The following is a 13,866-nucleotide window of genomic DNA, read 5'->3' as shown; positions in this document are numbered from 1 at the left end:
TCTCTTGTCATAATCATCTTAATTTTTATTCTGTTTTAAATGCATGAGTACATTGTGAAATACTTATTTACAGAAACCTATCACTGAACACTGAGAGCCACAGCATTTGATCACTGGATTTACAGAAATCATTTCACTTTTAAGAAGTGTTTTCTCAAAATTGAAACATTGCATAGCCTATCTAATCAGCATCTAATCAGGTTCAGGGTTAGTACCTAGATATTACCCAGTTATTGCAATTACTATAATAAGTTATTATGTATTGTTCATGGGGAACAGGACTGTAAAATAAAGTGCTACCAGTAACTATTTTGTTATATGCAATTACCATAATATTTTGGTCATTACACTAATTGATCGTTTGATTCTTGCTCTGTCTAGTTTGGGCCTGATCAGGGGACTGAGGAGCTGCCATCGGTCAGTGATGTGACCATGAGATCTGCCTGCATGGAAAGTGCAGAAAGAAACTCTAGAGCTCTGAGCCTCCATAACTCCATCACTAAGAGTAAGTGTTTCTTAATGATACCACAAAACATTATGCGGTAAATGTATTATTGTAAAATTAATTGTGTAGTTAATGTTATAAGTTTAGACCTCTGTTGCTACAGCAGGCCAATATTTGCAGTGGGATATTAAAAAAGCACTTCCACAATAGCCGTGTTTTCACTGCAGTGCCAAAAGCGAGCGTGATAGTGCGTGCCAGGGCCAGTCGTGTTTCCACTGTCACTTCCGGGGCTTGATCAGGCCTCATCGGGGCTTCCTCGGGGCCAACGTCCAGGGGTTTTTGGCCCGCCAAATACCTTGGTCCAAAGCGAGCCAACTGGGGCTTGAGGAGTTGTCATGAACAGAGGGAGTCAATACCGCTGCTCTGACAGCCTTAGGTGAAAGCCGACACCACACCTCATAAGCAAGAGAATTAGCCTCAACTATCCACTTGCTCACAGTCTGTTTGGTCGCTGGTGAACCTTTCCAAGGCGACCCAAAACGGACCAAAAACTGATCAGACTTTCTCCACAGGGCATCTCTGTGGACATAAGCGTCCAGTGCTCTGCCTCTCCTGGACTGACGTCTGGAATGGAGGAGGACAAAAGGCTTGCAAGACTATAGATTGTGCAACATTAGTTGGAACCTTAGGCATTTAACCCGGTCTAGGGTGCACAACGTTTTTAACCATGCTGGGCACTTATTCTAAGCATGAAGGGGAAACTTACAGAACTTTCTGTCTATCTCCTGCTCTCTTAAGAGACGTGATCGCCAGTAAGAACACAGTCTTTAGAATCCGAAATTTCTCTGCAACAAAATCGGGGCCAATATAGGCTCGAATGGTGCTGTGGACAGACCTTCTAGTACCAGAACCAAATGCCAAGCCCAGAACCCTTGCGTGGCTTTCGGGCCTCATCCTCATAATAACTTAGGAAACGAGACACGAGTGGGTTTTCTCCCCAATGACTCAACACCCAAAGGTGCATGGGAAGCAGCTATGGCCACCACATACACCTTCAAAGTGGAGGGGTATAGCCCTGCAGGAAATTGGTTGATCCCCCTCATTAGCCAAACCCACAATTTCCATACTGGTCAGGTTGATAAGTCGTTCCCCCTCCTTGAGACAAAAGATCCCTCTTGACGGGAATCTCCCATGGAGGACCATCCAGGAGAGACATCAGGTCCGAGAACCAAACTCGGCCCCGGGGCCATCGCTAGAGGAGGCATTGAGTCTCGGTGGCCCCGGATACCCTAGTTGCAGCCCTAATGGAGGCACGTGTGTGACGTGACTGATGACTTCATCAACACAGAGACAAAGAGACATTATTAAATGTCATTTTTTTATGTTAAAGTATTGAAAATGTCACATCACATGCCTCTAATATTACTGTATATAGGGTACAACAGGGCTAAAGGCGCACCAGGGGAAAAGGCGCCTTTGATTTTATTTTCCTCTAAACCACTAGATGGCGCAAAAACTTGCAGCAGCACTTTCCAAAACCTCCACAGTAACACTTCCTATGTTAACACTTCCTATGTTTTAGAAGATTAAATACAACCCAAAACTAAAAAACAGACCCGGCCTCTATTTGAGACCGGCCTTTATTTACCCAAACCTGTAGCCACACCAGGCGTGTAAAAGAGACAGGCGTCTATTTGGGACTCGGCTATTATTTGAAGTTTTACGGTAGTCACATTTATATTATTTTTCATAATTACTTATAAGTCCTTCGGATGAGACGTTAAACTGAGGTCCTGACTCTCTGTAGTGGTCATTACAAATCCCAGGATGTCCTTCAGAAATAAAGTAGGGGTTTAACCCCGGCATTCTGGACAAATTTGCCCATTGGCCTCTCAGGGCCTCCTAATCACCCCCTATATATACTGATTGGTTTCATCACTATGTCTCCTCTCCACCAATAAGCTGGTGTGTAGGGACGTTCTGGCGCAATATGGCTGCCATCGCATCCTCCAGGTGGATGCTGTTCATTGGTGGTGGTTGAGGAGATTCCCCCCTTCCATATGTAAAGCGCTTTGAGTACCTAGAAAAGCACTATATAAATGTAACAAATTATTATAATTAATTATTATAAGTCATGCATTTGCTTTTTCAATGCGCATGCTTATAATCCATTATACACTGATTTATTTGTATAAATAAGTCAGTCGTATGTTTCCATGAATGTATTTACAAAGATGCAACCTGCATTGCTATAATGTTATTATAGTTCAGATTTCTTTCTCTGTCAAATACGTGTATATATTGTTATTAATAGATGTGTTTTGTTCTTATAAATACCTTTTGTGAGTGATAATACAGTTACTAACCTCTATAAATGCATAATTGAATCTGAACCTGAAGTTGTGCTCATGATACATTTTAAATTGTTTATTTGTAAATGAAATAAAATAAAGAAGAAAAAAACACAGAAATAGTTCATACAAACAGTTGAAAAATGTATCTTTTTTAATGTTACATATTAGCAAAACATGACCTCTAATGCAAACATTAGCCATTAAAGACATACTTGTACCACTAATTGGTGGGGCAAATAAGTGTCTCTGGAACTATTTTATATTTGATCGTATAATGGATTATGAGCATGCACATTGAAAAATCAAATGCATGACTTATAAGTAATTATAAAAAGTAATATAATATTTCACAATATTACTGTTTTTTTTTTTTTTTTTTTTTTTTTTTATCAAATAAATGCAGTCTTGGTGAGCAGAAGAGACTTCTTTTTCTGCAATCATACACTATGGAAGTAGTGAAAATGACTTATGAGCTGAAAAATGTATAAAATATAATATATAATGTATTTAGCTATTTTGGTATGGTTTCAGCTGTTAGGGTTTTGCTCTGTACATTAGCTCAGCTTCCTTTTGTTCTTTTGTCTTGGCGACAGGGCGGCTCTATTCCTCCTTTTCCTCTGGGAGGTTTCATTTTCCCTTACTCCTGCATAAGCCCTTCTCCTGTAAACGCTACCTTTCTAAAAAAATAAGCTGATCTACGACCAGCCTCCCATCCATAAGTAAATTCGGCAAGCTTTAAAAGATTCGAATCAAGGCATGAATGGCATTGACGTATTAAAATGAGTGTAAAGCTTTGGACAGATGGGGGCCAGGCTAGGGCTGGTTGGGATAAGGGGTATTATATGGCCTTAAATCAAGACGCTGTCTCTGGGCCATCTGTTCGGTGCTGCCCCTTGTTAGTTGAGCGGTTACATCTCTCCAGGCTCTCTTTTAAAATGCATACGGGTGTGCATGCGTGTTATTCTCTTTACTCAGGCCTTTTTAAGCCAATCCCCAGAATGTCAGTAGGAACCTTTCACTTTGAACAATTTGGGGGATGGCATCAGAAGTAATTTGAAAAAGATTCAAAACCTAGCCTCAGCTACTGCAAAAAATGTTGCTGCATACCCCTCTGACACTGGGTAGTTGCGCCCCTGCTAAAGTGTACTTTTCACAAGGCCATTTATCCACTACAACGGCTAATTTACACACAAATTCCACTAATTTGAACAAAATTCACAAAGGCACTTTCTAGTAGATTCCAAGAAATAATCAAAACTAAATACTTTCCAAAGAGCTCTTTTTACAATATATCTTTGCTAATTTCAGTTCTCTCAGAGACAACAGATTCATCTGAGGAAGAGTGGCAGTCGATTGCTGATCTGGCCAGCGCCTGTCGGAACATTCTGGAAGCTTTGTCTCAAGAAGGTGAGAAATGACAATTTTCAGTGGATGAAATGTGTTTGAGCATGTGAAAGTCTGTTTAGTCTGTTCACTCAAGAATGCTGGTCTGGTAAATTTGCAATGATAAGATGGAATATTACTAAAGTCATTTCCTGCTGGGTTTCAGATCGGAAGTCGGGAGATGGAACTCAAGAGACTATGACCCAGCCAGGTCAGACGGAAACCAAGTTTAAAGACTTCAAGGACAGGTGAGAATGACTGTGCCATGCATTCTTTTGACATTCGATTATACTCACAACATGAGCAGAGACACAACTCACAGAGAACTATAAACTGACCTGCCAAAAACATTTACAGTATTGCACTGTTATTCAACATTGAGCCTTTGAAGTCTAAATGCTCCAACAGAATACACATATGTTGCAAAATATATATCATATGATATATCACACCATGTATTTGTGTTCCTTTGTGTTCTTCTTTCTCTCCCTGCCTTCGCAGTGACTCGCCTGGTCACCTCGAGGAGAAAGTGTCCCAGTTAGAGGCCATGCTGAAGCGACTGCAGGACGACCTCCAAAAGGTACTTTGTCCTCTGTGGGTTTGTCACAGCACAGCTCTCTCTGTCGCAGCATACTTCCCACACAGTAACCCCGTTCAAATATCTCCCATTAAATACATCCACCCATCCTTGTCTGTATATCTGCCCTGTCCAGTCCTTGCCCTCTTCGCTACTTCAAAGAGCCACTGCTGCTTCACAGAGCCAATCAAACAGAGGGACTGTAGAGGTAGGGCGGGACAAGCAAAAGAAACCTGTCTTGTCATTGAGCAGGGTGAACAGAGGAGATGAGAAGATTGCTGGAGGGACAATGGGCAGCCATGCTCACTCTCAACACTAACCGACCAATGGCAGTGAAGGCAAGTAGAGCATGAGATTTTTACTCAATCAGTAACAAAAAACAACAACATGTATGACAGTTCTCACTTGATTAACATCAAAATGATGCGGAAGTTTAACTCAAGGATGTGAAGGACATACAGTATGTGATATAAAGTTGAGAAGCAAAGCCTAAGCCCATGTCAATCAAAACACATTTATGTACTTTGGTGAGCGGCTGTGCAACGATTAATCGTGATTAATCACAATCAAAATAAAAGTTTGCGTTTACATAATATATGTGTGTGTACTGTGTATAATTATTTTGTATACACACACATGCATGTATATATTAAGAAATATTTGAATGTATATACTGTGTATAGATATTTATATATAATTTATATTATAAGAAATATTAATATTTTATATACACAATTTACTTAAAGGTGCTCTATGTAACTTTTCTACTAAAATGAATTCTTTTTTTATTGCCTGTGTGTGAAGGGGTTGTAATCACACATTAAAATGATCCACTTGTCGAGTTTTGCTATGTTTTGCTACTCGGCTCCCCGAGTTATAGCCGTTCGAAATCCGGGGTCCCAGCGAACGGCGATCCGGTAGGGGGCATCCCCGAGGCCCGCCACTCTAGCGTTCGGGCAAGGGTTCCCCTGGGACCTCCTCCCCCGAATTTGAGCTCTCTGGGTCTTTGCGTTCCAGAGATACGAGCGATTTTCTTCTGAGATCGTGACGTCACCGGCGTCTGCAATTTTGCAGCGCGCCCGATGGTTTTCTGCTAATATCTCCGCGAAAACACCACCAAAAACTATGGAACTTATATGGTTCTTTCAGCTCGACTAGATGGTCCCAACGAGCTCGGTGCTCGCCGAATCCGTCTAGTATTCGCCGAGATATTTGCGTAATAGACAGTATTGTCTATGAGTTCGAGCACGAGCGCTCTTGTAAAATTTGGTTGCAATCTGAAACATCACCACTAGAGGCCGCTAAAAGTTACATAGAGCACCTTTAAATTTATACATGCATGTGTGTGTATTTATATATACGTAAGGAATAATTGACGACAGGCCATTGAATTATTAGAAAAATAATGCACACCCGAGGTGGTAATGTGGTCACGACGCGAAGCGGAGTGGCCGTTACACCTCGGGTGTGCATTATTTTTCTAATAATTCAACGGCCTGAAGTCAATTATTCCGCTTATACTACAGTTACCACACCTCAAAACATTGTTCAGATGATGCATTTCAAGACGTTTGTCAAGTTTTTGTCATTAAAACGCTCTTGTATGTAGGTCTAATTTCTTACGCATCTAATCCCATGCCTCCGTTGCTAATTCCAAAACGTCATTTTAGAGTTAATTAACGGAGGTTTGAGCCACTGATAGCAGACTAGTCAAGTCAAGTCAAGTCACCTTTATTTATATAGCGCTTTTTACAATACAGATTGTATCAAAGCGCTTCACAGTGATAACATGAAAACAATATAACAAAAACAATATAACAAAGTTTGTTTCTAAAAGAAATTGCGTCAACGTCCACCTTAAGTAAGGAAGATCAATAATATTATTGAATATTAAATGTTAAATGTCCCCAACTAAGCAAGCCAAAATCCAAGGCAACAGTGGCAAGGAACCAAAACTCCATCAGGTGACAGAATGGAGAAAAAAACCTTGGGAGAAACCAGACTCAGTCGGGGGAACCAGACTCAGTCGGGGGAACCAGACTCAGTCGGGGGACACACTTACGACTTGCTGAAACATTCGAAGACTGACTGTTTCCATCGACTGTAGCAGGTCTTAAACACAGACTGTGAATAGGCTACAGACTGGACGCGCTGAACACGCGTTTGGGCATGATCAGTCATAAGTATCAAATTACATTCATAACTGGCCTTAGTCAGTGTGTCCCGGCTTTATGCAGTTATTAGAGAGAGAGAGAGAGAGAGAGAGAGAGAGAGAGAGAGAGAGAGAGAGAGAGAGAGAGAGAGAGAGAGAGAGAGAGAGAGAGAGAGAGAGAGAGAGAGAGATGTTGCAATAATGAGACAGAAAAGCATGTGCGTCAATATTATTATTTATTTATTAATTAAATTGCTTTTAATTAATTCGTTCATTCTTGTTTTCTATAATTGACAGTAGATAACCCAATAAATGAAACACACATAGCCCTTTTAACAAGTAGGTCTATCAATAATTATTGATTTGTTATATTATCTGGAATAATTGCGAAAACCCAGCAGGACTATCAATTTATTTATATAGCCTATTCAATTTAATTTTCTATTTAGCCTATAGATAGGACTACATACTTTATTTATTAAAATGAAACTGTATGTGTCCATTGATTGCAAAAATTGCAGATCAAGCGCATGGGGCTGCATGTTTTTTCTTGTTATGAATTGTATCCTATTTTCCGTTATTACAGTTAACTACGCGCAGTGATATGGACCTGTAATGCGGTCAAACCTGCCTGGAACTGCTTTAGCCCTGCGTTTCCCTGAAAATAATTGCACACCTTAAAACGTTCTCAACCAATCAGAAGCAAGCATTCAACAGCCCTGTAGTATAAAAAATAATTATGCACAGTACACACACACATATATTATGTAAACACAAACTTTTATTATGGATGTGATTAATCACGATTAATCGTTGCACAGGGAAAAACACGCATTCTATGAGAAGCAGGAGACCCAAACAGAGACAAATACATCTGAGCTTGTTGAATGGATTCATTCAGAACAATTCCCTGATATACTACGTTTTTATTCTCTCTTTTTTTTTTCTCAAAAGATTCCCACAGGAATACTTGGATTGTAAAAGACAGAAGATAGCATAATCATACAGAGCATTCAGAAACAAAGAAACTAAGAGAAAAATACATTGTAAAATAGTGAAATCATTTTTAATATTTCTTTGCATATTTCACGCAAATCCTGTACACAAGAATTTACAGTTGTAAATGTGTCTTGATTCCAACTGGTATTAATATTCAGACCCTGATTTACTAACATCCCAAATAAAGGGAACTAATTCTACAAATCTAACAAAATCACACTAATAACCACAGCATACATAGGTTGCTATCATACATGGTTTTTAAATGATAACGATAGCAACGTTTTGGCATCTATACATCTTTATTTGGCACAGCCCTAAAACAGGTGCTATGTGATACTAGTGACTGGAAACATTTTATCGTATGTTGTTTTCCATTCACACGTGAATCGACAGTTTAGCATATTCACCAATTCAAATGTTTAAATGCATTTAAAGGGATAGTTTACCCAAAAATGAAAATTGTCATCATTTACTCACCCTCATGTTGTTCCAAACATGTTTGAGTTTCTTTCTTCTGCTGAACACAAAATAAGATTATTTTAAAGAATGTTGATAACCAGAAGAAGAGAGCAGAAATAAAACTCATACAGGTTTAGAACAACTTGAGGGTAAGTAATGACAATTTTCATTTTTGGGGGAACTATCCCTTTAAGTGCACTTAAATGTGGTTGTGATTGCTGACACTTTGCACCGTGTGTGTGGCTCATTTTGGATTTGTAAATGACATGTTTAAACATGTCTAATGGACAGAAACCATTCTTAGTAATGTGAGGATATGTTGTTGACCCTACAGATTTAAATAGAAAAAAGTAAACACTTTACAAAAAAATTTGAGTTGTAAAAATGAGCTAACTGTATTAGTTAACATGAACTATCACTAATAAATACTTCTAACGCATTTATTAATCTTAGTTAATGTTCATGTCAAAATTTACTAATACATTATTAAAATCAAAAGTTATATCTGTTAATGTACCAGAGCTAACATGAACTAACAACCAGCAGTTGTTTTATTAACTAACATTAACAAAGATGAATAAATACTGTAACAAATGTATTGCTCATTGTTAGTTAATGCATTTATAATGTTGTGTTATAAAGTGTTACCAGATATTCTTAAATGACATTTTTCATTATGAGGGATTTATTGATTTAGACCAGTTTAGAAACAAGAATCCAATTCAGTTCACAATTTTCTTTGGTTTAGAATAACCCAGTTTTAAAAAACTGTTTGAGAATTTTAGAATATGTCTACTAATAATAATTTATTAGAGCACGGAAAGCATACCGGTAATCTTATAGAAGCCCCGAAGGTACATTTTTTCTATTTTCCTATTTTTCTGCTGTGCTTAAAAACAACAACACTGGGCAAGAAAAATCCAATAAAAAATATACAATTCAAATCAAATGATTAAAATAACTGGAGCATTATCTATTCATTAATATTATTTTTTATTATGGTGTTGCTTTAAATATGATCTTTTAAAATAATGTTCCTAGGTTCAAAACAAGTTAAGTTCCATTGACAGTATTTTTGGCATAATATTAATTGCCACAGAAAATAATTTTGCCATAAAGTTTGCCAAAAAGGACATTTTACACACTTTACAACATCGTTATATGCCTGTTTCATTTTCCAATTTATGGAAGCTAAATTTCTGTTGAGTGTAGTTTTTGAAATTGTAGTTTCAATTATATTGAGAGGCATTTGTCAGGTAAAAGTCAGACTTTGAGCTACAAAACTGTCTTTAAAGAGCTACATGTGGCACTCAATAGATGAGTTAAGGATAAGCATAAATCTATGCAAACATTGGATCATAGAATTACTGCAGACCATTAATACAAAGACCACAACCGTATGAATGAAGTCCATGCACACATAATAACGCTATAATATAGAAACATAATATATTATGATTAAGGCCCCTCAGCAGGATGAATATAGCTGATCTGGGGTCTCAGGTTTGTTTGATCACATTATCGGCATAAGGTCAGGAAGGGAAAGAGAGGCTGAGCATGGTTGACTGCATAATGTCCCACAGTTATCCAGCACACTCATCTAGGTAAACCTTAGTCTACTAAACCCTTTGGTCACCTTGAGATTGAAAGTGTGGGCTTATAAAACAGTATTATACATGCACAGATAACAATCTATCATCAATTACTACCATTTTTAGACGCATCATTACTTTTCATGCATGAATATCACTCAGGATATTTCAGACACATGAATATTGCATTATAATCCATGTATTTTTCTTTTCTTGCTTATTGAATGCTTCATATCACTGATGCAGCCTGTGTATGCATGTCTGATGCCACTTTTGGGCTGTTTTTACAATCGAGAGCTAATCAGAATGCAGGCCCTGATTTACTAAGATGACAAATAAAAGCTTGCAAACTTGTTCAATCTACAATATACAGAACTATATTCCAAATATCTACTGTGGAAAAATTAGTACACCCCTCAGTTTTGTAGCTGGTATTGCATCCATTTGGCAGAAATAACTTATAATTTATTTATTTATTTATAATTGTCTATCAGTCTCTTACATTGATTAGAATAATTGTTAGTCCATTCCTTCATGCAGAATTCATTTAACTGCCTTTGTTACTTTTATTCAGCAAGAATGCATTAAATTGACCTTTACAATGTTCATATTTTTAAATAAATACTGTTCAAATAAAGATTAGAGAGGAGAGGTTTCTTATATGGACTGCTTCAAGTCCCCAAACAGCATTTCAATTCGATTTTCTATGGTTAATGATCAAACCAGACCAGTTTACTGAGGTTTAAATATGTGGCCTTCCAGTTTAATGTTCTAATTTGCACTTCATAAATGTAGGGGTGTACTAACTTTTTCCACACAAGAAATAGGACATTTTTCTAAGGTGTACATTGCCAAATATCCATTTCAAGTGTTATTTATTAATTTATATTGCCCTTTGATATATTGAAATTGTTGAAATGCCAATCCAATATCCAAAAAGTTTGGGGTCAGTAAGATTTTTTTTTTAAAGAAATGAATACTTTTATTAAGCGACAATGCATTAAATTGATCAAAAGTGTCAGTAAAGACATCTATTTTCTTTTTTTAAAGCTGTACTATTGACCTTCATTAAAGAGTCCTGAATTAAATGTATCACGGTTTCCACAAAGCTCTGCATCACAGGAATAAATTACATTTTAAAATATATTCAAATAGAAAACAGTTCTTTTCTATTGTAATAATATTTCACAATATTACAGTTTTTAATGTATTTTGATCAAATAAATGCAGCCTTGGTGAACATAAGAGACTTCAATTCAATTCAATTCAAATTTATTTGTATAGAGCTTTTAACAATACATATTGTTTCAAAGCAGCTTTACAGAAAGCGCATTTCAGAAATGTATATAGAAAAAATAGAGTTAGTTAATCATGTATTAATTTAGGGCATAACATCGCCGGCGTTGAGTCGTCTCTTCACAGGCGTTTAGTCATCTCATCGCAAGTCTCCGTGAGAGGCTGGATACAAACTGGAACTGACGAACGCTATTTCTGATAACAGCAGAAAAGCAGATGGGAAATAATTAGCATAGCTGCTGTTCATAATATTAATGTATTCGATCTGATTCAACAGCAGTATAAAAGGTAAGCATTATGTGAATGCTTGGCTAAAGAGATGCGTCTTTAATCTAGTTTTAAACTGGGACAGCGAGTCTGAGCCTCGAACAATATCAGGAAGGCTATTCCAGAGTTTAGGAGCTAAATGTGAGAACGCCCTCCCTCCTTTAGTGGACTTAGATATCCTAGGAATGACCAGGAGCCTCGAATTTAGTGATCTTAAAGAACGCGATGGATTGTGGGGCGATAGAAGATCCATTAAATACACAGGAGCTAAACCATTTAGGGCTTTATAGGTCAGTAGTAATACTTTGTAATTGATACGGAACTTAATTGGTAACCAGTGTAGAGATGATAAGACTTCTTTCAAAATATTTTCATTCTCGAAACCTTAAAAAAAATCTTACCAACTCCAACTTACCAACTTTTAAAAGGTAAAACCTCATATGCAAACCTTTAGTAAATCAGGGCCTCAGTGTACGAACCTTTAGTCCTCATTTATCCACTTTTTGTATAGCAAGTGATCTAAGGATCATTGTTTGCGTTGCAGCATGTACTGTAATAGTGTGTGGCATTCGCTGGTAATGTGTGTCAAGCAAGCCATTGACTTCAATGGTCGCCGTGATTTTGCCAAGTAAGACATGTTCCTAGATCAACATTTTTTGTTGATCCTGGAACAACAATCCTGTCCAAAAACATAGTTTTAACCCTATCTCTACCCCTAAACCTAACTCTATCCATAACTTGTCTCTAAAATCAGAGTGAAATGATAGGTGAATAAGAATGGTGTAGAAGCACCTAACCCTTGTTGTAAGCCTAAACTTGACATTAACTGTAAACCTTTCCCTCAAATCTGACTGGTTGATTGGAATTTTTTTTCAGGATCAACAAGGATGTTGATGCAGGAACTTGTTTTACTTGGTGAAATCACGTCCGTCCGCCTGTCTTTATCTGTCTCATGCAGTACCACCAACATATTGAGATATAGTAAACCCTCTTGTGGCGTGGATATGTCCTATCAATACAGAGTGAGAACGCTCGAACCTGAAAGACATTATGTTTGCATGCTTCCCACAGGAGAAGGAGGACAAGGCAACGCTGCAAGCAGAGGTGCAAAGTCTCAGGCAGAACAACCAGCGGTTGCAGGAAGAGTCCCAGAGTACCGTGGCGCGACTCATTAAGGTCACTGAACTGCTCTGCAATGTCAACAAACCCTGCTAGCATTGAAGGCCAAAACATGGCAGCAAGCAAGATCAACAGACTGATCTAAAGGCCAATGCAAAACTAGCAAACAACGCCCTAAAAACTTCTCTTAAGTGACAAGAACATTGACAAGCCTTTCTAGAAAAGTGCACGAAAACAAACTGGTCGGCTAAAGTACATTCTTCCTCAAAATACACTTAATATAAATAACAAGTCATCCAAATCTCTGTTTCACCCTAAACAGTTTTCAGGGCTAGATTCACATATAGTCCCATCACTGTGAAAGCTTGTTAACAATGATAGCCTTCGGTGCAAGAACCAGTCTCATAGGAAACACTTAATCATTACTGTTTTGGAAGCATGCCCTTAACATCGGCTAATGTTGTTTACAAGCAGTTCAAAACCATCTGACTGATCCAAAAGTAATTATTTGCAACCCTCAGACCTGACGAAGACATTTAGTGACATTAACTGTTCAAACTCATATTATACTTTTAAGTATTTCATTCCCTACATAGTGAACCGTGTCCAGATACCTAGCAATACATTCCCCTTACCTGTGTTGAAATGGCTTCAGGAGTTCCGGACCATGTACTTCAGTGTATATACAGTTTCTTACTAGAAGAAAATTATTAAAATATCAGTGTGACTGTAACCCTCTATTAACCATCACAGTGTCAGAAATAGGTAGAACCCGATCTAACCTTTTCTGTTGGCAATGGGGTAAAAGGCTGGCTTCTCACTTATCTCTGGAGTGAATATGCGAACACCAAGAGCGATACAAACTGATGGTGAAAATCAGAAAATACGTGCATTTTTGTAAGCACATTTTTTGTTTAGGACTACCCTTGTGAAAAAGAAGTGCGCTTAATTGTATTGAATGTGCACTTGAAGTGTACTTCAATACTTAAAAAGTATATTTTTAAAATCCTGTACTTGCAGATAATATTACTGAAATAAAAGGCCACTTAAGTGTGCTTAAAGAAAGTACACTCGTGATTGTTTCTTGTGCACGTTTTAATCATAGATTTAATAACCTTTTGTCATGTTAAGTTTAACTGTATGTTATTAAATAAGTTTAAAGTTAATATATTTTAAATATATTTAATTACATGACATACAATTTTCAATAGAAATGATGT

The 13,866-nt window shown here is 37.5% G+C and overlaps 1 protein-coding gene across 5 annotated transcripts in view; it reads left to right on the top strand.

The window, feature by feature from the left end:
- zmp:0000001168 (signal-induced proliferation-associated 1-like protein 2) overlaps nt 1-13,652 on the top strand; it is a 57,199-nt gene extending 43,547 nt beyond the window's left edge. For 3 of the 5 annotated variants that reach the window (XM_056238093.1, XM_056238092.1, XM_056238091.1), the window contains exons 12-17: nt 382-505; nt 4,108-4,206; nt 4,349-4,430; nt 4,684-4,762; nt 4,896-5,097; nt 12,599-12,729. In XM_056238093.1, the coding sequence (XP_056094068.1) occupies nt 382-505; nt 4,108-4,206; nt 4,349-4,430; nt 4,684-4,762; nt 4,896-5,078 (567 nt within the window). In that variant the 3' untranslated portion in view covers nt 5,079-5,097; nt 12,599-12,729. Of the gene's footprint in view, nt 1-381; nt 506-4,107; nt 4,207-4,348; nt 4,431-4,683; nt 4,763-4,895; nt 5,098-12,598 lie in introns of all 5 variants that reach the window. The other 2 variants (XR_008804176.1, XM_056238094.1) reach the window with 2 other exon arrangements.
- Nucleotides 13,653-13,866: the final 214 nt, after the last annotated feature.

This window comes from Rhinichthys klamathensis, unplaced genomic scaffold (assembly GCF_029890125.1).
Source record: "Rhinichthys klamathensis goyatoka isolate OS25496 unplaced genomic scaffold, OSU_Roscu_1.1 h1tg000508l_1, whole genome shotgun sequence".
Classification (NCBI taxonomy): domain Eukaryota; kingdom Metazoa; phylum Chordata; class Actinopteri; order Cypriniformes; family Leuciscidae; genus Rhinichthys; species Rhinichthys klamathensis.
This window is presented reverse-complemented; position numbering and strand designations above follow the sequence as displayed.